The sequence below is a fragment of the Anser anser genome (assembly GCF_964211835.1).
Source record: "Anser anser genome assembly, chromosome: 6".
Taxonomy (NCBI): domain Eukaryota; kingdom Metazoa; phylum Chordata; class Aves; order Anseriformes; family Anatidae; genus Anser; species Anser anser.
Window position 1 is genome coordinate 30,498,095 of NC_139726.1, and position 23,861 is coordinate 30,521,955.

A 23,861-nucleotide genomic window follows, 5' to 3' on the forward strand; every position below is an offset into this window, starting at 1 on the left:
CGTACATTTTGTGAGAAGCTAGTTAACTGGCCCAAGATGCTCCAGGATTCTGAAAATTGAAGAGACGACATTAGAAAGGAGATGGGTTTATTTTTAACTTCAGGCTGACATGCGTAGGAAAGAGATCAAGATTAGGTGCTCAGAGGCAGAGAAACAAATGCCTTCGATGCTGGTAAACTCCTGTTACAGCTGCCCATGTAGCCACAGATAGCCTCCTCTGCATTGCAATAGCCTGAGTGCAGCATCACACACTGCTCTGTCCCATTCCCTTTGAGACTCCATGTGATACTTCCCAGTAGGTAATCCAATGACAAACAGAAAAAGCTCATCTCTTATAGTCCTACAGTGACAAGAGTGTTGGCACCTCACTTGCCAGTGATTCTACTTATAGTGTGGTGACTTCTGAGCATATGATGAAAGAAGTCAGATGAACTCCCTCTTCATCAGCCTGCCAAGCTTTATGTTTCAAAAACGAAAGAAATGACTTCACAAACTGCCTATCACACGTGCATTGGGTTAGTTATGTCCTGGTTGTTTTTTTTTTTTTGTAGGAGAACTCTTGCCAAGTCCACATTAAAAAATAGTAGTCACCCTCCAGGTTTGAGGTGGGAAAACATGACTGAATTACCTGGTTTGAGTGGCCACACAGAGGAGCTGACTCTGAGCCCTCTAAAATACACAGTACTTTGTTCTCAGCACAGCTGCTGCTGGAAAGTCAGTTTGAGAAAAGTAGGACCAATTCTTCTTCCCCAGTGATGGGAGGAAACTGTTTTCAAGAAAATTAACTAAGGTCAAATTCAGCACCAAACCTCCACCTAGACGAGACTGTTCAGAAAAGTTTTGAGCTGAGGACAGTCTTAAAATAAGAAGCATTAAAGGCAAAATTAGTAGATAGAGCTGCCAGCTCTGCCAAGAATTTCAGCACACAGGGAGAGGCAAGGAGAGAGATACAGTCAAAGGAACAAAATTCCCTGGAGGCTGTCAGACTGATCAAGTCATTGTTTCAGTCAATATCCGCTGAAAACCATAGCTGAAAGCAAACAAAACACTAAATATACTTTTTCAGAGTCCTGCAAGGAAAAGACACTCATGGAAAATGTATGCAGAAGCTTCTGAGTAATTAGCAAAAATATATTTCTTTCATTGACCATTATTTTCTGTAAATTATTAATCTGCTACCACTGTCAAGCCTATGTGCTTAAAAACACTAAGCAGCGCTGAAGTCTTTACAGGGGGAGTTTATAAGTTTAACTTTATGTACAATAGGCAGCACTATAATGAAAGAGAAGCAATTTAAAGCAAACCTTGAATTCAATCCACTCGTTGATACATTTCACTGTTTTCCCAAGACCAAAAAGAGTTTGGGGTCTGGGGATTTATGTTTGCCGTAAGGCCCTTGTCCTTAAAGGGGACTTCAAGAAGATACATAGATATCTGCTGGAGGAACAACACAGCAGGGCATAATAATCCAGGAGATTCTTGGTGTACATAAATAACAACTACCTGACCCAAGTAATAGAGGAGCCAACATGAAGAGGTGATCTGCTGGACCTGACACTCACCAACAAGGAGGGCCTTGTTGGGTCTGTAGTCAAAGGCTGCTTTAGCTGCAGTGACCATGTGGAGCTCAGGATCCTGAGAGGAGGGAGCAGGGTAAAAGCAAGATCACAACCCTGGACTGTGGTCTCCTGGATTCAGGAGAGCAGACTTCGAAGTCTTCAAAGATCTGCTTCGAAGAGCCCTAGTAGGGTAAGGCCCTGGCTGTAAGCAGGAACAAAGAAAGCTGATTCCTATTCAAGGAGCACCTCCTCCAAGCTCAATCCACCTGTGTGGATGAACGAAGAGGTCCTGGCAAAACTCAGACACAAAAAGGAGGCCCAAAGGGGGTGGAAGCAAGGACAGGGAACCTGGGAGGAATACAGAGACATTGTCCGAGTATCCAGGGATGAAGTTAGGAAAGCTCAAGTCCTAAAGGAGTTGAATCTGGCCAAGGATGTCAAAGACAACGAGAAGGGTTCTGTAAGCACATGTGACAAAAGGAAGACTAGGGAAAATCAGGGCCCACTGCTGAACAAATCAGGAGACTTGGTTACACAAGACAGGGAAAAGGCCGGTACTGAAGGAAAAGCTAAACTAACCAAACTGGACTTTGATTTTTTATTTTTTGAATTATTTCTATTGAGTCAGAACCACTGTTAACTAGAATGAAGCTGGTATCAAAACCAGAAAGATACACCAAAGATGTGGCCCCAGTACTTCTGAATTTGATGAACAACTACAGTTACTGGTAGTTAATAAGCCTTTAGGAAGCAGAGAAGAAGAAAGGCTGCAAAGTACTGACAGATAAGGATCAATGAGACGCCCCATACAGAGCTGGGGAAATGAGAAGGGTAAGAAATACTGTTAAAATCTGGAAAGATTTTAAAGAGAACTTCAAATACCTAGATTATAAATACAGCTGCTAGCAGTTCCTTTTTTTTTTTCATCTCAAATAAGAGTCTCAATCAAGACAGCATCATTCAACTTTTCACACTGCAAATGGAAGTATTAGAAAGATTTGTTCCAAACTTTCACATCAGCTTCAACTCTCCAGCTTCTCCAGTCTCCCAGATAGCTGAAACCACAAACACAAAGCATGTGTTTGGAGCTGCCACTCCCTCATTTGTGAGAGAACACATTCCTGATCAATCGAAAAAATAATGAAAGCATTTATGATTTCCAGTTTCTCTGGAACTGCTGAGAAAGGTTTTCACCATTAACAACTTGTATTAGCTAGCCTGGAATCTGCAACCAGCAGCATTTAAAAAGTAATTTGAAACTGAAAGTGTACTTTTGGGGAAAGTGTCTCAAATGTCAGACAGATCTATTAAAACAGCTTTTGACAGACTAATCTATAAACTCTTCTTTTTTTAGTGTGATATTTGTATCGATTTTTTAAAATAGCAATCCCATTACTACACATTAACAGCATGGATAAGCATCTCTCAGAGAGTATTTAGTATTGTAACAGAACAAAGCAAGAACATGGGGGCAATAATTTTCCACCACATAGAAAGCAAGGTTAAATGGTGAAAGGGCTAGATCAACACTTGGTATCTGAAAATCTCATCTCTAAAGCAAGTCTTCCGACCTCTGTTATTCAAATCCACTCTATGCATACTACTCTGCTCCCTTCCCAGCAGGCTCCCTCTCTAAGCAGGCTCCCACTGTCACAATTTTAAGAGCAAGGGAGAAAAGCCAAGAGCAAATGTACGTATACATGGGGCTGATTCACCACGAATGCAGGAAAAGAGACACTCCGGGGGAAGACAAACAGGAGAGGCAGGCATTTCTCTTCACAGGAGTTTGAATTTCCATGGGCCAAAAAGACTAGTTTCTCCTCTCACAGAGCCCTTGGGATGCTCTACACACTTGTCCCCATCATCAGAACCATAGGACCCAATAGATTTTCAACAGCGTCGTTTTCACAGTCAAAATAAATTTATGCTGTTCCATCAAATCCATCTGTTCACTAGCCCAGAGATTTCTTGAGCCAACCCTGAGCATGCTGGTATAAGGTAGCCTCACAGAAGATACACGCTTGTCTCCACCAGCTGCCAGAGGTGTGTAAGGACAAGTTACTTTGCCCTGAATTCCAGACATTTTTGTGTGATATACCTGTCACATGCACTGTTGGCGAAACCGGTCCAGTAGATGTGACAAAATTGAAGAACTCAACCTTCGAGGTTTTAGTTCAGAAACATTTGCCGAAGTTCTACAGCATGAGCAATATCAGTCATACTAATAAAAAAACATTCGAGTCAGCTCAGCTACCACTCTTGCCCTAGGAAGTTACTTCTATTACTAATTATTCCTCTCTAGCCAAGTAATAAAACACCCAGTGAGTCCATTGCAGCCTCAATCTCAGTATTTTTTCCTCCCCATACCTCTACAGTTTTGTGCAACCCTATATAGCATGAGAAAGGCAACTACATAAGTGACAGTGAGACACCAGCAACACAACGAGGGTGCTTAAAGTTTCATGGGACTTTCATTTTCCATTCTTGAAGAAGATTCAGCAGACCAAATAAGAGCTGCTATTCAGAACCACACTTCAAATGCAGCTTCTCTCTGAAAGCTGTTAGATGGCAAGCAGGAGATGCTGCTAGCAGAAATATGCATGACTAGTATTGGTAAGCTATCGTCATTTCAAGGTTTCAAAAGCCCCCTCTCAAAAAACACTGTTCAAGTTATTATGCCACTCATACAGGCTTTTGCCATAAATATACATCTAGCCATATATATGCATCCAGTGCTCATTTTCAACCAAGGCTTTACAACAGTTTAGATGATCTTAAAACGCAGACCAGCACCAGGTCTGGGGAATAAAGCTCATAGAAATACAGCTGTTCCTGGAAAGAGACAACAAGAAGATGTTCAGAGGGGCACAACACATCTTCGAACTCATCTGAATCTCTGGCTTTTCAACTACCAGAGCTGAACCATATCAATCACCTGCAGAGCCTGAACCTGCCATTCACTTCCACCATTTATTGTGCACCATCATGATGGGCAGGTGTAATCACAGGCTATTATCCACTCTGATAAACTATTGGGGAGAAGGGATTATCCAAGCACACAAAAAAAGAGAGAGCTGAGGACAGTTTCCATGTGATATCCATTTCCAAACTCAGTCGTCTTGAATGGTCAGGGTCAAGCAAACAAACAAAAAAAGACAGCTATAAGGAGGCCCTGAAATGCACCAAGAAGCAGTTTGATGAAGCTATTTGATGGACTTTTCAAAAACAAGGAAAAGCCTAGGGAAAGTGTAAGGAGCAGGTCTTAAAGCTTTATGGATAGGCAAAAAGAAGTGCAAGACGCCAGACTGCAAAGGATTTCCTCTATAGAAAAATGGTTGATGAAAGCCAGACAACCCAGAAAATTATGGATATTTATAGGAGGTGTCTAACAGATACTTCTGTAAAAAATAGTCCATGAAGGTGTACGGAGGAGCGATTCTGCTTTATCCAGGCAATGGCACAACAAGTTTGCTTCTGATACATGAAAGGAGAGAACAGCCCAGCCCCTCCAGGTAGGCAGAAAGTTGTCTTTTATCCTAGTTTTCCTATGAACGACAGAGAGGAACAGTCCACTCAAGGTTTATGAAAGGAGGAAATGCTCACAGCAAAGGGGTCTCAATGAAAAGGAATCCCTCCTTTAATCAGATCATAGACTCATAGCAGCACAGGATGGTTTGGGTTGGAAGGGACCATCAAAGATCACCTAGTGCAAGCCCCTGCCATGGACAGGGACCCCTCCCACTAGGCCAGGTTGCTCCAGCCAACACCACTTTGAACAGTGGGACATCCACAGCTTCTCTGGGCAACCCCTTCAAGGGTCTCAGCAACCTCATCATGAAAAACTTAGATTTATATTGCATATAAAACCAACTTTCAGTTTAAAACCATTGCCCGTTGTCCTGTTGCTACAGGAGAAAAGCTGGTCATCAACGATAATATTAAATAACATTGGTCCAAGCACAGACCCCTGAGGGACACTACTCATTACTGGTTTCCACATGGATGTTGAGCTGAAACTAGCCTACAGTACTCTGCTGTTTGTGACAACAAATCTTAAACTCCCTAGAGTAACAAAGGACACGCATTTGCATATAAAATCTCTTACTTTAAGTGCCTCAAACTCCCTTAATCCAGAGAGAAATGTGTCCCATCTGCCCCAACCTAAGGGTTATCTGACGTGAGGGTATATAGAGATTGCAACAGCAGGTTCACAGGATTCCGGAATACTGAAGGATACAGAGGCTTTACTTTCTAATAATTTGTTTCCTCCAGATTACCACAAATCAGCACTAGCAAGTAAATTGTGGTTAATAAGGTAAATATATAAGATTTAGATATCAAGCTATTACAGATATTACCAGGAAAGCATATATAGAGAGTAGATATTGAGAGAATGGTACTAATAACTAGCATCAGCAATTAGAGCTAGTAGGAAGGCAATTAGAGGTAGTTAAAATCAGCAACATAGCAGCCAATATAGATTGGTATTATATATTCAACAAATCTAGCAATATTATGGCAGTGCATATACTTATTATCAATTACAAACTTGTCGATACTTTAACAGCAATATCAATACTACACATACGACAGATTATGTACATATATATATTTCATAAAATTACCAGTACCAAATGCATCTAATCAATCCCAGAAGGGGAGGGTCAAGGTCAAACTGACCTCAAAGTCTAATCCAGCAGTATCCCTGGATCAATCACCTGTAGGATTGTCTACATGATTTTTTTGTTTTTAATACTGAACTCATCCAAAATACCCAAAGAAATTTTAAACAGGAAAAAAATAGGCGTTATCAAAGAATGAGCTAGAACTGCTACCTGAAACTAGAGGAGACAGGGTGAGTAGGACAAGGATTTGCCAAGAAGCCTCTCTCCTGACTTGCAGAGAGGGTTGTTACCTGTCCAACCCCAATATTCTGAGTTACAACAAATTCCATGGTCTTCCAGGTCTCTACAAAACGTCTGCCTTCCTTATGTCCCTGCAGGCCTCAGTGAATGCCTCTGAAGCCCCCAGTCTTCCCTCCTGAAGCCTTTCTGCAGCAGGTGCTCTCATTCCAAAGACCTCGGTCTGCCCAGGAGCTCCTCTCCCACACATGATCCAGGGATGACAAATGCATTTGCACTTCCCATACACCAGAGTGCTGCGATGGTACCAGCTGAGTACCAAATGGGGGAGGGCTTTAATATTGGCTATTCCATGCCGAGGGCCTTGGGGGATAATAGAATTATAAAGCAACTTAATTGTCACCTTCACTTGGCAGATCTGGCTCTGAAGATTCATGGTGTCTTTTCACCACCCCCAATTACACTGCCTGCATGTCAACAGTTTACTACCGGGATGGAAAAAAGTTGCCATTCTGTATGTACTACCCTACCTAAGTATGGGTCACCGAACAGTGCTCGTACCAGGAAGATGCCTGCTGAGGTAGTATTGCATCGCATGGTCTCAGCTCTCTCCCAAGCACACCTCTTTCCTACATGCAATTTCCATCTAGTTCCAACCCCTCTGCCATGGGCAGGGACCCCTCAAGCAGAGCAGGCCCCAGCCAGCCTGGCCTTGGGCACTGCCAGGGATGGGGCACCCACAGCTCCTCGGGGCAGCCTGGGACAGGGCCTCACCGCCCTCAGAATGAAGAATTTCTTCCACAAACCTAATCTAAATCTAGTCTCCTTTGGTTTAAAGCCATTACCCATGTCCTATCACCCCACCCCTGACAAAGAGTCCCTCCGCAGCTGTTCTGCAGCCCCTTCAGGCACAGGCAGGCTGCTACAAGGCCTCCCCGGAGCCTTCTCCTCCCCAGGCTGACCCCCCCAGCTCCCTCAGCCTGGCTCTGTAGGAGACGACACTTCTGCATCACTTGTTCTCTTTATCACTGTTGGCTTGTGTTTCTTTGGCTTTTTTTTTCTTTCTTTCCTTTTCTTCCATCTTTTGGTTAATAACCCATCTTTAACTTTGCTTACTGAGGTACTTTTAACTCAACCCACAAGTCTTGCGTTTGCTCTTCCGATTTTCTACCCCCTTGTGCTGGGAGGAAGGGAGGGAGCAGGCAGCCGTGTGGTACATCGCTGCCTAACCAGCTTAGGCCACAACAGAGCCTCACTGGACCCCTTGGGCTCCCATCCTCTCAGAAGAGGCTGCCTAGCACATAAACGTACATCAGCCCACATTCAGTGGTGTTATCATGTGGCAGGTGTGGGCTGCAAGGGGAAGAAGTGTACGCTTCTTCAGAATTTCAAGTGCAGACACCATCTGACAGAGCTCAGAAGTGCTTACAGGTTTTTCAGCTAATCTTTCCATTACAGGATCCTGTTACCTAAACCCCCCAAACCTTAGGGTCAAAGGGATATCAATTTACTTTCTAAATGGATTCTGTGCCGTTAAGGCTACAGGACGTAATTGAAAAAAACTCAGACAAGGTCACATACCAGAAAGGTGATATAAACCACACCATTAAAGCAGAGATTTAAAGCCAGTCACATTATTCTACAGCTCTGATTCTACTATGAAATATCTGAGGCTGCTATGGCACTGGAAATTCAGATTAGCCATGCCAACTCCAGCAAAGATTGCTTGCATAGACTTTTACTCACCTAAGTAAAAAGAAAAAAATGAGGTCCTACAAAGCCGTAGGAAAGAAGCGAAGAGGCCTGTCCATTTCTGCCTCTTGCAGCCAGCACAGGGCAACCACCTACATCAAGACACATCTATAGAGAAACATGGGGACCTGGGAGGATGCAGAGCAGCCCCAGTGTCAGTTCCTCGTCCCTCGTGTTTATCTCTAGGTGCACTTCACTAGTGCTCTATCACTAGGTGCAGGGCCTTTTTTTTTTTTAACCTTACCTTTCCTCATTGACCACTGGCCTCCGATTTTCTTTCAGAGTCCCCAGTGGGTCCTCTGATGTCATCAGTTGCAACCCACAACCCTCCAGCTGCCTTTTCATACAACCCAGAGGTCTCCAGTTCCTTTAAGATGTCTCAATTTCTCTTTTTTCCCCCGCTCCCAGGCCCAGGTCACTCACTCACATAATCAAACATGTCCTCAGCCCCAGCTGCCCCACATGGAGCCAAGCACATCGGGTCTGGGGAATGGCAGTGCCACTGTCCAGGCAGGAAGCTTTTCTGTCCTGCCAGGCTGGCACCCCAGGGGCCTCTGAGTGTCTGAGTGCATCTCAGGGGCCATATGGAAGAGAAAGGACAGAAAAGACAGACCAAGTGACAAGAGGAAGCTCAACACCAGTTCAGTCCACAAAAGACCAGAAATCGGTGAATCTTGAATTTTATTCACAAGCATGACAAAACCCAGCTGAGTTCTGAGAAAGTTTACTGTTGCTTGTACGGTGTCTCATCTCAAGACAAGGTGCTGTGCAGTACATCACAGGGAAAGCATCACAAGTCCCGAGCATAATCAAGTTGGCTAGGGTGGAATATACACAGCCCCCTACCTACATTTGAGAAGAGGCTTCCATGATTTATTGTCAAGCTGGAATGTTGTCTCAACTCTGTGTTTACTGTACTGCAGTTTGATCCAGCTATAAGAAGCGACCAGCTAAGGATTAGATGAGAAGGTAACCTATGAAGTGAGCTTTGGACCAGGAGTTGGCCAACAGATGACAAATTACATAGTACAAGTCAGTTGGTAAGCCTGGATTTATTTCTGCAAAGGAATTATCCTTGGCCAATAAGGACTATAGGACAGCCATAGCACCCTCAAAAGACTATCTACTGCTAAAACACCAGTTTAGATCAGAGCAATCTTAGAATCCATTAAATTGGGGTGCAGACCAGTACTGACCTACTTAAGCAACAGAAAAGGCTGCCTGATACATCTTGTCCTTGCTTCTCAAAGCGATACTGGGAACCTTGTTTGAATGTGGAAAGTCATAAAGCGGGACTTCATTGCCTAATCAATATTTATCTGTGAAAACATTTCCCATTCTTACAAAGCCTGGGGAGCAGCAAGCTTTCCAGGTAGCATCAGCACAGGGAAAAATCAATGAAGACACCGCTGGAAGAAAGAGAGAGCTAAGTACACAACCACAAAGATCAGCACACTGCAAACTACCAGGACCCTGAGTGTAAATAGGCTTTAACTGCCCTGAGCAGACATACCAGGAGCCTTTATCTGCAGTCCAACCCATGGCCATGGGCACCCAGTCCTGCACCAAGCCCTGCGGCAGGCAGGCCTGTCTCCAGTCCTGCCTTGGACTGTGGCTGCAACCTTGCCCACAGCCTCAACTCCTCTGCTGCTGCTGCTGGACCAACTGGATGGTCCTGGCCCTGGTCCATCTCCTCACTTTGTCCTGGGCTTCCAACAGCCCCAGATCCCTGCAGCCAGCTCCAGCACTGTGTCCTGCCTGTGCACCACTGGCAAGGGCAGCCCCCAGCTCAGGAATCCCGTTTTACTCTCTTCACAGCACACGCAGCATCCTCCAAGGCATGGTGTGATCAAACAGTTCACAGAGTGAACCAGTCCATTACATCCTGAAGCAGAGAGACACAGCAGGAGGACCTTTGCTTTTGCTGTTCCAAAGTTGATGCGTCTGTGACAGCTGGACACAAACCCCAGCTCCAGCAGGCTGTTGCAAGTACTAGATTGATGCCTGCCTTACAGACAGAATAAAAGCACTGTATTGGGTAATAAGAACAGATCGAGTACATATTTCAATTTCTCTTCTCCAGATATATGCCAGCTCTGCAAGGTGTATGGAGAATTAGGCAATGCATATTTCAATAAATATTCTAGGAATTGGTACAAACACAATCTGATGAAACATTTAAACAGGAAAAATATACTTTGCATTGTTGCTTCTTTATGATTTAGTACGATAACAGGGCCACAGATTAGCTAGTTGAACTCTTTTGAATAGCGTTATTTAATTAAATGCTTTGGTTAAAGTTTCAAAGCTTGTAGCCTTGTATACATTTAGCTCTTTGCCTACATGCACAGACTTTCTATTTTAACAAAAACTGTAATGTCTTCAGTGGATTAGTTTACCTTCAAAGATAGCACTGTGTGTCAGGGAAGGTCACTGTTTGGCAGTCCTAAAGCCCAAACCTTATTTTTCTGATTTGTCCAACATCTGACCTGGCTGGCAGTAGAACTATATGAGGACATGTGCCAGCTTCCCTGTGGGGCAGAAGGCAATTTTAAAATCAGCTGAGACAAAAGGCAATCACCTTCCCGGAACAGTAAATGCAAAACCTTCCACTCTGCCACCTTCTGGCAAAAAATGCATTTGCAATATAGCTGCTGGATACAGCTATATTTGTCCTAGATAGCTGTATTTGTCCTAGAAGAATAGTGTAAATCTTTTCATACTTATTGAACATCTTTTCTCCGTAGTTGTTGAAAATCTGCCATGAGCTAAGGAGAAAATCCAGTAAGTTAGACCAAAATAGCAAGAGGGAGGGATGTTCTGACTTCCCTGCTTCCGAGCTGCATATTTATTTCATAAAGCTCATATAGTTATCTACACAGGGCTAACATATATTTATAACAGGCTACGGCCAACGTTATTAGGACACATGCTTTGCAAGCTCAGAAATTAGAGAAAATTGGTGAAAGCAGAAAGCTCAGTGAGTAAGGAGATTGCTTTGGGGACCAGAGCCAGATACAGCACGTGTATGTATGACTGCTCTGCCTGGGGGTCCGTGTCCTGCACAAGAAAGAACCAGTTCAGTCACAGACAATTAAGCAGCAGGGTGTTCTGTAAAGCCAGCTACAGAAAACATGCATTGAGCAACACTACACAACCGCTCTCAACCACCCCATGAGCTTTTAAGGAACCAAAACGAGAGCTTAAATACATGAACCGGCAGCGGGGCGAACAGCTGACAAACACAACACCGCACAGACGTTGTGTCAGCAGAAAAAGAGTCCTCCTCCCAGCTGAAGAGTGACTGCAGGGCATGGTATGACAGCAGAGCCTCACACGGGAGGCCCCAGCAGCCCCTCTCAGCCCAGAGCTATTCCAAGGAGTGCTGGAGAGACGGTTGTGTTTTACAAGTGACTGTGATATACCACAAAGCTGCTTCATCTCCAGATACTGCCAGCTCATGTGCTCCTCATGGTCTGGAAGATCTGTGTTCCTTGATGCTACATGGTCCTCAAGAGCCCCATGCAAACATCCACGCTGCACGAGGAATGGTGGTGACAAACACAGCCTCCAGGTGGGGAAAAAAGGCATTGTCACAGATGTAAAGGTGTCAAAAAGAGCATGATTATATATATATATATATATATATATATATTAGAAATATATAGTAGAAAACTCAGACTAAAGCAAGGTTTATCTTTGTCCCACCAGAGGCAGCTACAGCTTCAGCAATAAACACTCTGTCCATACAGAGCCACCATTTGGTCTTTTTAATTCTTCCAGCTTACACTGTGAGGAAGTACTTGTAATATCAAGGCTTAATATGGTCATATACAGGGCTCTGAAAATGCTACAAAGCCCTTTCTGAGCAAGCCTAACAAGTACCCTGGCAGAGATGCGTTTCCAAAGAACAAAATCAGTTTGACAACTGCTTCCCCTTTACATTTCTTAAATTTATGAGGGAATTTTCATGCATGTAGAACAATGATAATAAAAGCAGTGGGGAAAAAAACACATGGAAAGGAACATATAATATCATGTCTGTCAGTGCTCTCCCTTAAATCTAAAACTAGAGACTTTCCAGTCTGCTTCCATTTCTGAAGGGGAAAAGGGATTGCTGTAGAGCTCTCTCTTTCCAGGTGGTAAGGGGTTTTCTGCTTTAATTTTTTTTATTCCCTTTGCCCAGGATTAGGGGAATACGAATATTTACGTATACACAGCCATATTCTTTCCTTAGAAGTATTTTAAAAATCCAATGTTAATATGATATTATCAGAGGGGAAAAGTAACTGCCAGTCACACCTATTTTCTTGGACACTGATGTTACAGCTACTCCCATTAGGAGCCTGACAGTCTGAGACCAAATAAACCAGACCCTCGAGCTGGAAGCCTGCACCCAGCATTAGGGGCACAGGGAAAAGGGTGAAGTGATCCTACAGAAACAGGGGCGAAGCCAATTTCAGGCACCCAGCAGAAGACACCACTGCACATGGGCTCTGAATGGACTCCCTGGCCAGCCCTGGAGGCATTAAGCAGGTGTAGTTTCCTTTGGCTGTCCCAAAAATGGAGGATACAGAAGAAATACAGTATTTCCAATCCCAAAAATGAGGCTTTCTTTCTACACAGGGAATCCTCTCGTGCATACCTGGGTGCAGAGCTCCTCCCCTCTGTCAGAGGAGGCTTTGCACAATCAGCACAAAATAATCCAGAGCCCCAAGCAGCTGAGCTAGTAATTGCACACAAAATGCATGCCACGCGAGACTGAACCCAACAAAAAATTTCATTGTAATTACATGAACCTGTACATAAGATCCCTGATGGTAGCCTGAGATAAACTTGCAAGTATTTCCTGGAATTATAAGGACTAGACAGGCAGCATAATTAGCTGTTGTTGCTAGCCTGCTTTATTACAGTCTTTCCACTGCTTCTTTTTTATTTTTTTTTCCCATATATAATTCAGAAATATATGCATGTGTATTCTGATTTTTTAACTAAAACATGAGCTATGTCTGTCTTTTTACTTACATTCAGGTGAAGTTTTGTTTTGTAGGATTTGAGCTACCAACTCATGCCAGCTTCAACTTACCTGGATTAAATCCACTGTATCTGAAGCCCACAGGAGCCTGCAATGATAAATATCCCCTGGTGCCTACAGAAAAGCAATCGGGGCATTCAGAATTACCACAGCTATTGTCTTCAAATGACAGGATGCTTTATGGTTTCCATTCAAAACGTTTTGGTGCCTGTTTCACTGCAATGCCAGTGACATATGAACCTCAATTCTAATGCATGTTCTGCTACCAGCTTGCCCTGAGACATTTTAGCAATTCAATTCAAGTCCTATTTAATTCATACTTTAAGTTTCATTACAGATACGTAATGCAGAAAAGACATTCCACTGTGAAGCCCTCATGCTTCAAAACGCTGGCAGGCATTGCTGTAATGAAAATAAGTTTACTCCAGGACTATGTCCAGGCAATTCTCTCTGCTGTGGATCTCAGCCACGCAGTGAAAACGGTGCCTGTATCACTGAATGAGAAATTAGACGTGTGCCATGACTGCACAGGGAATATCACAGAAGTGGCCACCTTAGGGCCATAAGCCAAATAAACCCTGACAGATAACAGCAAGCACACACTTGAGACCTCAGCTGAGGATTGAAAGCTTTAACACCTGCTAGGCTTCAGTAATACGTAATAAGTAATAACCCAAGTGTGACAGGAAGAAGAAACATGCATAAATCAGAGGTGACACGGTCCAAAAAGTTATGCAAAGAGGTGCAGCGATTGCTTTCTCATTAACCCCTGGGTCTCACAAGCTGCAAAAACTCAGGAGCTGTTTGTTGGCACCCCCCCCACCTCCTGACATTTCAAGGCTGCGAACCTTGGAAAGCTGCATGAACAAACCGAGAGCAGCTCCAGGAGCCTGGGTCAACTGAAAGCCACAAGAAGTGTAATTCACAAATCTAGAGTGATAATGCGGAAGCAGTGTGGAGAGAAAAATCTAGGGGACAGAAAAAATCCTAGCTTTTTTCATCTATCATTACTTGAAGACCAAGGAATGTTTTCCCAAGGGGGAAAATAAGAATGCCACATGTGGTGTAAGAGTCTAGTAACCAGTAATGGCAACGTCATTACGGACTGTGGACGTGGACCTAAAGCACAGCAAATGGAAGATGAATTTGAGCATACTTGCGTGTTAACCCTAGCAATCTCAAGAGCGTGGTTTGACAACCACATCTCTGACTTCAGGGTTTGTTAAAAACCTAGTACAAAATTCTCTGGTCCCCCAGGAGAAACCACTGATCCTGAGTGATCCTGCTCAGCCTCTCCAAACCCATTCAGTCAGATAAATCACTGCTCTTATTTGCAGGGAGAAGTACTGGTGTTGCACTCAAGTGCCTGTCTGGCTGGACCCGACCTGGCTCCCTACTTCTGCTCAGGTGGGATGCAAGGGGAGCAGAGCAGTTCACCTCCTCCTTGGGGGAGAGCAGAAATCCAGAAGCGTGCCACCAAATCTCAGCGCAAAGTGTAATTATATCCTTTGCCTCCTAGCTTACGCATGAACCCAGCTGCAAAGACACTTTTCATACAAGGACTGCACGCACTAGATAAAACTAGGGGATTATTCAGTGAACTGTGGACCCCCACACTCACAGTGTGCAGCATCAACATGCAAATTTAGTTTCATTCAAGAGCTCAGACTTTAATTTGGCATTTAACGGCCTGCTGCATTTGCTTTGGTAGTTTTCCTATTACTGTTGTGAATGTTGTCTGCGCTTCCACATAATTAAGAGCAGCATAATGCCTACTGAGTGCTTCTAATTTACTAGGCTGCTTTTTCATGCAATTGAAAAAAATGTAAGCAGACATTAGCAAGTAAGAGGCAGCAACAACACTGCTGGTATTAGCAAACTTTTCCTTCTGCTTTGAGCAAAAGACCTGAAAGGACTAGCAAAGTGCTTCGCTATTCAGCTGTGAAGTACCTTTAGTAATCAACTTATATCACACTTTGTGCCTTGCACAGTTGTAATGCAGCATCAAGAAGAGACCAGCTAGCTGGTTCAGTGTACAAGGCCTGTTCAAAACACACACCTTACTCTCCCCTCCAGAATATTCCATGGAGCAAGAACCCATTGATATCAAGTTCAGAAAAACACATACACGTAAGTATATATTTTCTCCCTGTAATTAATGAAACTTGTTTAAATTAAGGGATTTCTTTGCTCTGAAAGATGAGTGATTCCCCAAGGTAAAAGAACACAAGTTGTACCCTCCAGATCTGAGACTGGGTAAACACAGTATTTGTGTCCTCAGAACCATGGAAGTCACAGATGGCTATCATTTATAGTGAAATGACCTACAGTCCGATGTCCCATGCTTTTGCCATTCCCCCACAAGTTTCTCTGTCACTGCCCACCGTCTAACACTGGTTAAACCACTGCAGCCCTTCCTGCCTCTCTACGTGGAAGAAGCTTCCACACCGCTGTCCCAGGACTGCTCTTTCCACCCAGGTGGCAATGGCAGTCCCCCAAGCCCTCTGCGTGCCCATCGTCTCATGTGGCAATCCCTCCTCTTCATGTTCTCCTTTCTGCTTGAGCATCTTCAGTAGGCTTCTCATAAAAGGGAAGTGCTTTTCTCCACATCTCTTCTCCCTTTCCCTTCCTCTTAATTGCCAGAAGGAGAAGGAAAAAAAAAAAAAAGTTTTCACCTTGAGTTGCTAAGTGGCCCAGTAGTGCAGCTACATTTAACTAAGGCAGTTTAATTCTGCATGACGTTCTGCATTACAGTGGCCAGCATAACAAACCAAACCTTGAGCAACCTAAAAGCAGGATGTTGACAATTCTATAAATTCAGAGCCAGGCACACGGATCCTATAAACACACACAGCATCCAGTAATTCACGTGCAGCTAGTATAGCTAATGTTTTGATCAAGCTGTGAGGTTTTATCTTAGCCGACGAAGGGAAAGCAGCTACTGCTGTGTGTTTATGTTTTGGGAAATGTTCATTCCCTTCAGAATCAGGCATGCCTTTTTTTCTTTTTAACTCCTCTGATTAAGAAGTACATTGTTTACAGCAAACATTTGCACAGGATTTAGTCTGCAACTGAGGTCAGGCTCTAGTAGATGTTTTTTAGCACAGCTAGAACCAGATGAAGGGACGCAGAGCAGGTCATGCCATCTGTATTTTTTCCTGAAATGAAGCAAGCCATGTAGAACTACATAGATTCTAGGTGCAAGACTTCATGTTGCTCCTTGTAAAAGTGAGTTGTACCTGTAAAATTAAAAAAACAAACCAAAACAAAAAGTGCTTCCAGCTTCATTTGTTCTACCAGGGAAACAAATCTTCCAGAAAATGAAATAAACGTGGTACAAGCCTAATTAGCACAGCTGTTTGGGGAAAGCCTGTCTGTCTCTTGTGGCCTCGCACAGTGGCCTGACAAGCAGCTCTTGTCCTGGGATGGAAACCCAGAGCTCACGAAAGGAACTGAGCACGGGGTCATACAGCACATACATGCCCTGGGTCATTCAGGGCAGCTGTCCTGGCTGTGTCCCCACCAACTCCTTGCCCAGCCTGGGCTCCTTCGCTGGCAGCGCTGAGCAGGAACAAGAGGAAGCCTCGCCACAGTGCAAGCACTGCTCGGCAGCAGCCAAAATGCTAGCCTGGCATCAGCACTGCATTAGTCACAAATCCGACGTGCAGCACCACCCAGGATGCCGTGAAGAAACTTAACTCCATCCCAACCAGACCCAGTAGAGCAAAACAGCCTCATCCCCTTCCTTTCATCCAGCTCACCTCTAATTCAAAACGTCACAATTTAAAACCATATCAGAGTGAAGGACTTGGCTCGTCCTTCCACACACATTTCCCACTTATTTTTAAGCAAAGATAAACTGTTCTTGCCCTTACTTTCATACTGAATCCCTGAGCTTTCCAAATGAATTCCAGTATCCCAAGGCTCTGAAAAAAAATCCAGCTCAAAAAAAATTTTTTTTATTAGACATTAAGTTTCTTTAGCATTTATTTTCCAGATCACTCCAGTTGCAATAGAGAACCCCCCTACCAGAATCCACCAGCCCAGCAGGGATCTGCTTTAATACCTCCCCATCCCACTAACATAATGGTTGTGGAGCAAGAGGCACCAGTGCCAGGGCTGGCTCCAGTACACTGAGTGCAAAGCTTGCGAAAGCACATCTGACAGCAGGCATCAAAGGAAGGATTTTGTATCAACAGAGCAAAATAGTGCTCGCTTCAGTTTGATTTCTTTAGACACCATCAAATCAGTTCTTGAACTACAGAGAAAACCATACAGTCCCCTCTTCTGACAGGCTGCATCCTTCTCTGCACCACGGACTGAATCTAGGCATAGTTAAATCATGTTAGAGTGAAAGCAGCCACAAAACCTTCCTCCTCCCGTGAACAGCATCACCACTCAATGTGTGCATCGCAGCCCTGAGAGCAGCTTTGTCTATGGATGGCAACGTGCTCCCTTCGCTGTCCCGTCTTTAACGAGCGTATAGAAGTTGTGCACATTTGAAGCAAGATGACTGCACAGCACCCACCCCTGGGAAGAAGATGAAAGCACAACCAGCACATGACAGACATTACCCACGTCACCTCGCACGTTGCTGGGAGAGTGCTGGGATACTGCAGAAGCAAGCACAGCCCAGGAATGTGTGAAACAAGCAGTTCTGTTTTCCCTTTCCTTCCCACGCTGCGGAAAAGGCACTGGGATCTCCAGGACCTGAACGTTTCCCTGTAGCAAAAGGTGACAAGATCAGGTACTTCGCTGCCCATACAATTACAAGGACCCCCCAAAGGGAAATTATATCTTCAGCCACCACATTCAGCCACTCAGCATGCACGACACCAAACGTTCAGGTAGGTAATTAGGAATCAATCTTTTAAATTACAGGGGAAACAACCCCCCTCCCCTGCCAAGCTAACAAGCTTCCTCAGCCAAACATGCCTGAAGTCTTATTTATGGCTTGAAAGCGCTGAGGACAGGTTTAGATAGCCCTCTTCAGGCTCTAAAGCATACTTTTTTCACCATTAAGTGTCTGCATCTGCAAACAATTCCAGTGGAGAGTTTAGGAGCCTGCTGTTTTAAGCCTTTCATGTGTAGTCAAACAGATGAATCAAAAAGTATTAGTGCCTTGGCTTAACGAAGCCCAGCTAAAAACCAGCTGACAATGCTGCTGTCAGAGCCATCCAACTCATCACACTCAGCTCTGGAAGAAGCAAGTCTATTTCTGTGGAATACAGGTACGTGTTACAGATAGGCTTGAGAGAGGACTAAAGAGAGACAAAAAGAGGATTGCAGCTTACGGGAAGCTGTCACTCCAGCCTGGTACTTCCCACGAAAGACATTATATTTGCATGGATGATCTCATTTCTTCTTTGGAAAGGCTAAAAGCTGAGGCCTCCTGTTTTAACACATTCCAAGAGTAAATGCTGCTTGCAGAAAAGATGCTTTTAAGCCCAGGTTTCATGCCAGTTGCATGTCTGTACAGATGGAAATTTTGTCTGTGCTGTTCTGCTGTCCTCCCAGGGCAAAGCATGGCACACTGCAATGGCACCTCACAAGGCCATACCCCTCCAGGTGCATCTGCCCTTTGATTTGTCCTCATTTTCTACCTGGCAAGTCATTGGCATCCTGCTATTAACGTGCTCAGTAGCTTAAACTCAACCTAAACGAGCCTACATCTATAGAGTACTTACACTTTCCTGGGGTCATAGGCCTTCCTACACCATCTACCCAACGAAGCTGGGGCAGGACATTCCTGGCAGAGTATGGCCACTCAATCCGAAAAAGAGGAGTTTTAGGCTCAGAGCTGATCTTTGTGAATGTGTCACATCTTCAGAGCCTGCAGTGAGTGAGCCCAGCACATTCTGGATAGATATTTGCTCACATACCATCACACCCCAGTGGCAGGCACTTAAGAAAACCTGAATTCCTCACGCAGACCAGTCTGTGCTCGTTCTCACTTCCTTTCACGCAGTTGCCATTGTCTTTGCTTTCCTTCAGTGAGCTGCTGATATTTTAGCCAGTCAATGCTTTGGATATATTGTGTCACACATCTGCCTTCAGGAACAAGTAGTCATCACCTGTGCCAACACGCTTACTGCTCAAAGGAAGAACCTGCCACAAGCCACTTCAGAAAGTTTGAGATATTTTCTTCTCCACTGAGATTGGTCTAATCTTTCTGGTCTGGAACAACAATTCCCACTGAGAAGGATGCTTACCTTCTAGATGCCAAATCTTGAATCAAGTCCTGAAACAGAATTAGACCCTTTGTGTCTTCACCTGGAGTGCCTCCAGTTCCCCTTGCATTGTAACGCTCCCAGACAGGCTTCCTTCGGATTTCCACAGAAGGCAGAGGATAAGGCAAGCAATTACATTTTTCTTTGTAAATCTTCCTGGGAACACCAAACTAGAAAGCCATAATAAATCTGGATGAAAATAGACTTGGATTTCTTTCTAATTCTCTATCTTATTCTTAGCATTTTGGAAAATGTGCTACAGATGGACAAATGTTTCATCAGCTGCCCACCGCTCTGGCCAAGCAGCACAGATTAACCAGTTGGGAGCAGGGTCTTCCTTCTCACACTTCACCAAGACTGAAACATCCATGCTCCACTACTACATTATTTCTTGATGGTGTAGCCTTCCAGCTACTCAGGATACATGCTCCAAGGAAAGCACTCAGAGGCACTGGCTGAGAGGACTTCCATTATAGACAGTCAAGTTTTTCCGGCTGCAAACATACGGCTCAAAGAGAAACACCTTACCAGGTCCTGGTGCTACTTAACTGCCTCTGTAGATAAGAACAAACATTCTACGTCTCTCCTGTTCCAGCAAGTTTAAGCTTTCTGCTCTAACTACTAAACATCTACACTCATCAAGTGCTGGCAGTCACAGTGGGAATCATAGAATATCCTGAGTTGGAAGGGACCCATAAGGATCATCAAGTCCAACTCCTGGCTCTACACAGGTCTACCCAAAAATTCAGCCCATATGACTAAGAGCACAGATACAGAACAGCAAGCCCCCCAGCATTTCAGCCACCGGCTCAAGAAGCAGGTCGCATGAAAGTACAAGACCAAAAGGCAGAGAACCTGCACGACAGAGGTGAGCTGTCACATCTTACTACTCAAAACTAAAAGTGATGGAACACAGCAGGGCACCAGCTCCCACAGAATGCCATTGATTTATACACATCTGCAAAGAAAAAGTAAGACAATCCCTGACCTAATCTCCTCACCCAAAAAAAAAGGATGGGAAACTAACGAGAAAAGGAATTTACCACCATCTTACAAACTGAAGCAACCCCAGCACAGAGCAGTACGAGGTGGGACCAGCAGCACATCCAAAGGTGTGTTCACCATTAGTGTTCTTCCTAACAAACAAGCCTCCAGTTGCCTTCGCCTGTAAGACCTCAAACCTATCAACTATGAGTTCAGCTTGTGCACTGATTACTCAGCCAAGTTATTACATCAAAAGCAGTTCTTTGTGCTTAGCCACACTATTAGAGTGCGCCAAAGCTAAGAAGTTTGATGTAAGTTGTCACGTCCAGTATGCTTTGGTTGAAATGAGGAGTTAGACTCAGTCTCTCCTCCTATAGAAAAATGCAGACAGTCCACTCTTGTTTAGAGAAAAAAGGATCCACCTTAAATCATAGGAAGTGAATTAATTCAGAGGACGCAGTAGTTCCAGCTAACCTATTGCCTGTGCTGAAGTGCAACAAACTCCATTGGTTACGATCAGTGCAGAGCACAGGATGGCCAGTAAATGCTCAACAGAGCTTCTCCCCCCTTTTTTCCTTCTTTTATTTTAAAGCCCTGTATTAGTCACACTGAACACTCTACTGCATAGCTGCAGGATAAAGGATTACGTGTCTAATGTACACCAGAGAAAAAAGGTTAGCAACTTATTTTTTTTTTTAAACAGCCAGAATAGCATCTGCTTTTCATAGCCAAAAGCAGGTTAAAACTTTCTTCCTCCCTCTGGTTTGGGCAGCAATACTCAGAGCTCACTTTCCCCAACCTCCTTCGTATTACCCATTAGCACAAGTATAAGAGAAAAATGCTCGCCTTCGCCACCAGTATTTATAACTATTCAAGCCCATAAAAGATAAGGAAGTGGATTTATGGTTGCCTGGGTACAGAGGTTAAGTGATATAGTACCGAGCCCTACCCAAAACATGTGTCAGTCAGTTCTTAAAATACTTCTTACTGCTGAACTCCAAATGAGAGCTGTGCCAGAGTTGTCAAAATCCTTCTAAGCCATTTGACCCTCAGGAGAAATCAGTCCATAGGTTCAGCACAGGGAGAAAAAGTTGACCAGTAAGGAATTTCAGACGCACTGCAGCCACAGAAGTACCTTCATCCGACCTGCTCCAGACATTGTTAAAAATGACATCTAGTCTAATATCAGATGCACATTTAAGTCTCCAAGCAACTCTGCGCAGGAAGATGCAAGCTAGGGAGACAGGGTTAGTCAGTGCCCTCACCTCTGCAACGCTGGGGCTTGAGCCCCTGCTCCCAGTCTGCTTTTTTTCTGCATTATAATAAGCATCTTGACCTCAAACTCTAGATATTCTCATCTCAGTATATATGTGCTGATCTCATCATAGAATGGTTTGGGTTGGAGAAGACCTTAAAGGTTGTCTAATTTCAACCCCCCTGCCATGGGCAGGGACACCTTCCACTACAGCAGGTTGCTCAAAGCCCCATCCAGCCTGGCCTTGTGCACTGCCAGAGATGGGGCACCCACAGCTCCTCGGGGCAGCCAGTGCCAGGGCCTCACCACCCTCCTTGTCTTTGTAGAAGAGGTGCTCCAGCCATCATCTGGATCATCCTCATGCCCTCCTAGTGACTCATTCTAATATGTCCCTGTCCTTCTTGTGCTTGGGAGCCCCACAGCTGAGCACAGGGCTCCTGGTGTGGTCTCATGAGAGCGGAGCAGAGGGGGACAATCCCCTCCCTCACCCTGCTGGCCACACTGCTGTTGGTGCAGCCCAGGGTCCAGCTGGCTTTCTGGGCTACAAGTGCACATTGCTGGCTCATGTCAAGCTTTTCATTAACCAACACCCCCAAGTCCTTCTCCACAGGGCTGCTCTCGATCCACTCGTCACCCAGCCTGGATTCATGTTTGGGCTTGCCCCGGCCCAGGTGCAGGACCTTGCACTTGGCCTTGGTGAACTCCATGAGGTTCACACGGGTCCACCTCTCAGGCCTGTCCTCTGGATGGCATCCCTTCCCTCCGGCATGTGGACCGCACCACTCAGCTTGGTGTTGTCTGCCCTCTTGCTCAGGGTGTGCTCAATCCCACTGCTCATGTCACCAACGGAGATGTTAAATAATAGCGGTCCCAGTACAGACCCCTCGGGGACACCACTCGTCACTGGTCTCCTCCTGGACATCGAGCCATTGACCACAACGCAAGAGTGCAACCATCCAGCCAATTCCTTACCCGCTGAGTGGCCCATCCGTCAGATCCATGTCTCTCCAATTTATAGGGCCAAGGTGAAATGCTTTGCACAAGTCCAGGTAGACGTCAGTTGCTCTTCCCCCATCCACCAATGCTGTAACCCTGTCGTAGAAGGCCACCACACTTTCAGGCATGATCTGCCCTTAGTGAAGCCATGCTGGCTGTCACCAATCACCTCCTCATTTTCCACGTGCCTTAGCAGAGTTTCCAGGCAGATCTGCTCCGGGCACAGAGGTGAGATAGCCAGCACATAGCCAGCTCCCTCCTTCAACACATGGCACTCCCACTGCAGGTTCTCATTTTAGCTGTTCAACCAGCTAGGCCTTCTGTTATGAGAAAAACAAAATTCCCAGAGACCAGGGAGTCTCAAGTGACCGAAAAAGCCCACAAACCCGTGGCCATGAGTTTAAGTGAACAGTCCATACGAGTTTAAAAGAATAAGCACAACAATCAAGTAACTACATCCCAGCAGGGAAAGCTCCGAGGTTAGTGCTATTTGTGCTGCCGAACTATAAGAACTCAGCTTTTCCTGTATCATTATCTGATGATACTGATTCAAAATCCACTTACATCAATACGATTCTGAGACAGAGGTTTGATTGATATTTGCAACTTGCATGTATTAAATAAAATTATCTTATCCATTTGTACCAAACAGCTTGTTTGAGCCACTCACACTGTCAGGTAATCTACATTATGCTGCCTATTTTTAAAAACAGAATAAAGCCCAGTGCAGAGCCTACTGCTGCTGGCCCTGCATCAAACCACTGGTCCAGGACCAGGTCCAGCCCAGAGGTAAGGAACTGCATGCTGTACAAGCTGAGGAAGGTGCAGCTCCTTTGCTGACAAACCCTATGCACCAGCTCATAGGTACTGTAGATTTTTGTTTGTTTGTTTTATACATCACTTGTCTAGATATATAGCATAAAGATAATGCTTTTTCATTAAAGGATCTATTCTGAGCTCGTCTTCTGTCTTCTCGGGTAAAGAAAAAAATATTTCCAGAAGACAAATTGAGCTGTATTAACCTCAAACTGCTTCAGATCACTGGTTTTCTGCAGGCATTTCTGTAGATGTCATCAGCAAAGAGTTATAGTTAAGATTTTTTGATCTCTGCAAGCCTGCAGAAAACCCTACTCAGTTGAGTTAGATTAAGAATGCTTCCTGAATAGATTTACATTAATTACTTTCCAA

General features: G+C 44.6%; 1 protein-coding gene across 16 annotated transcripts in view; it reads right to left on the reverse strand.

The window, feature by feature from the left end:
- TRPM8 (transient receptor potential cation channel subfamily M member 8) overlaps window positions 1–23,861 on the reverse strand; it is a gene marked incomplete at its 5' end in the record, with an annotated part of 140,709 nt that overhangs the window by 57,116 nt on the left and 59,732 nt on the right. For 2 of the 16 annotated variants that reach the window (XM_083841500.1, XM_083841489.1), the window contains one exon: window positions 17,792–18,824. The exons of 8 other annotated variants lie outside the window; for them this stretch is intronic. In XM_083841500.1, coding sequence (XP_083697626.1) covers window positions 17,792–17,971 — 180 coding nt within the window. Of the gene's footprint in view, window positions 1–17,791; window positions 18,831–18,895; window positions 19,034–23,861 lie in introns of those variants that run through there. 6 more of the 16 variants (XM_083841504.1, XM_083841503.1, XR_014585931.1 and 3 more) reach the window with 5 other exon arrangements.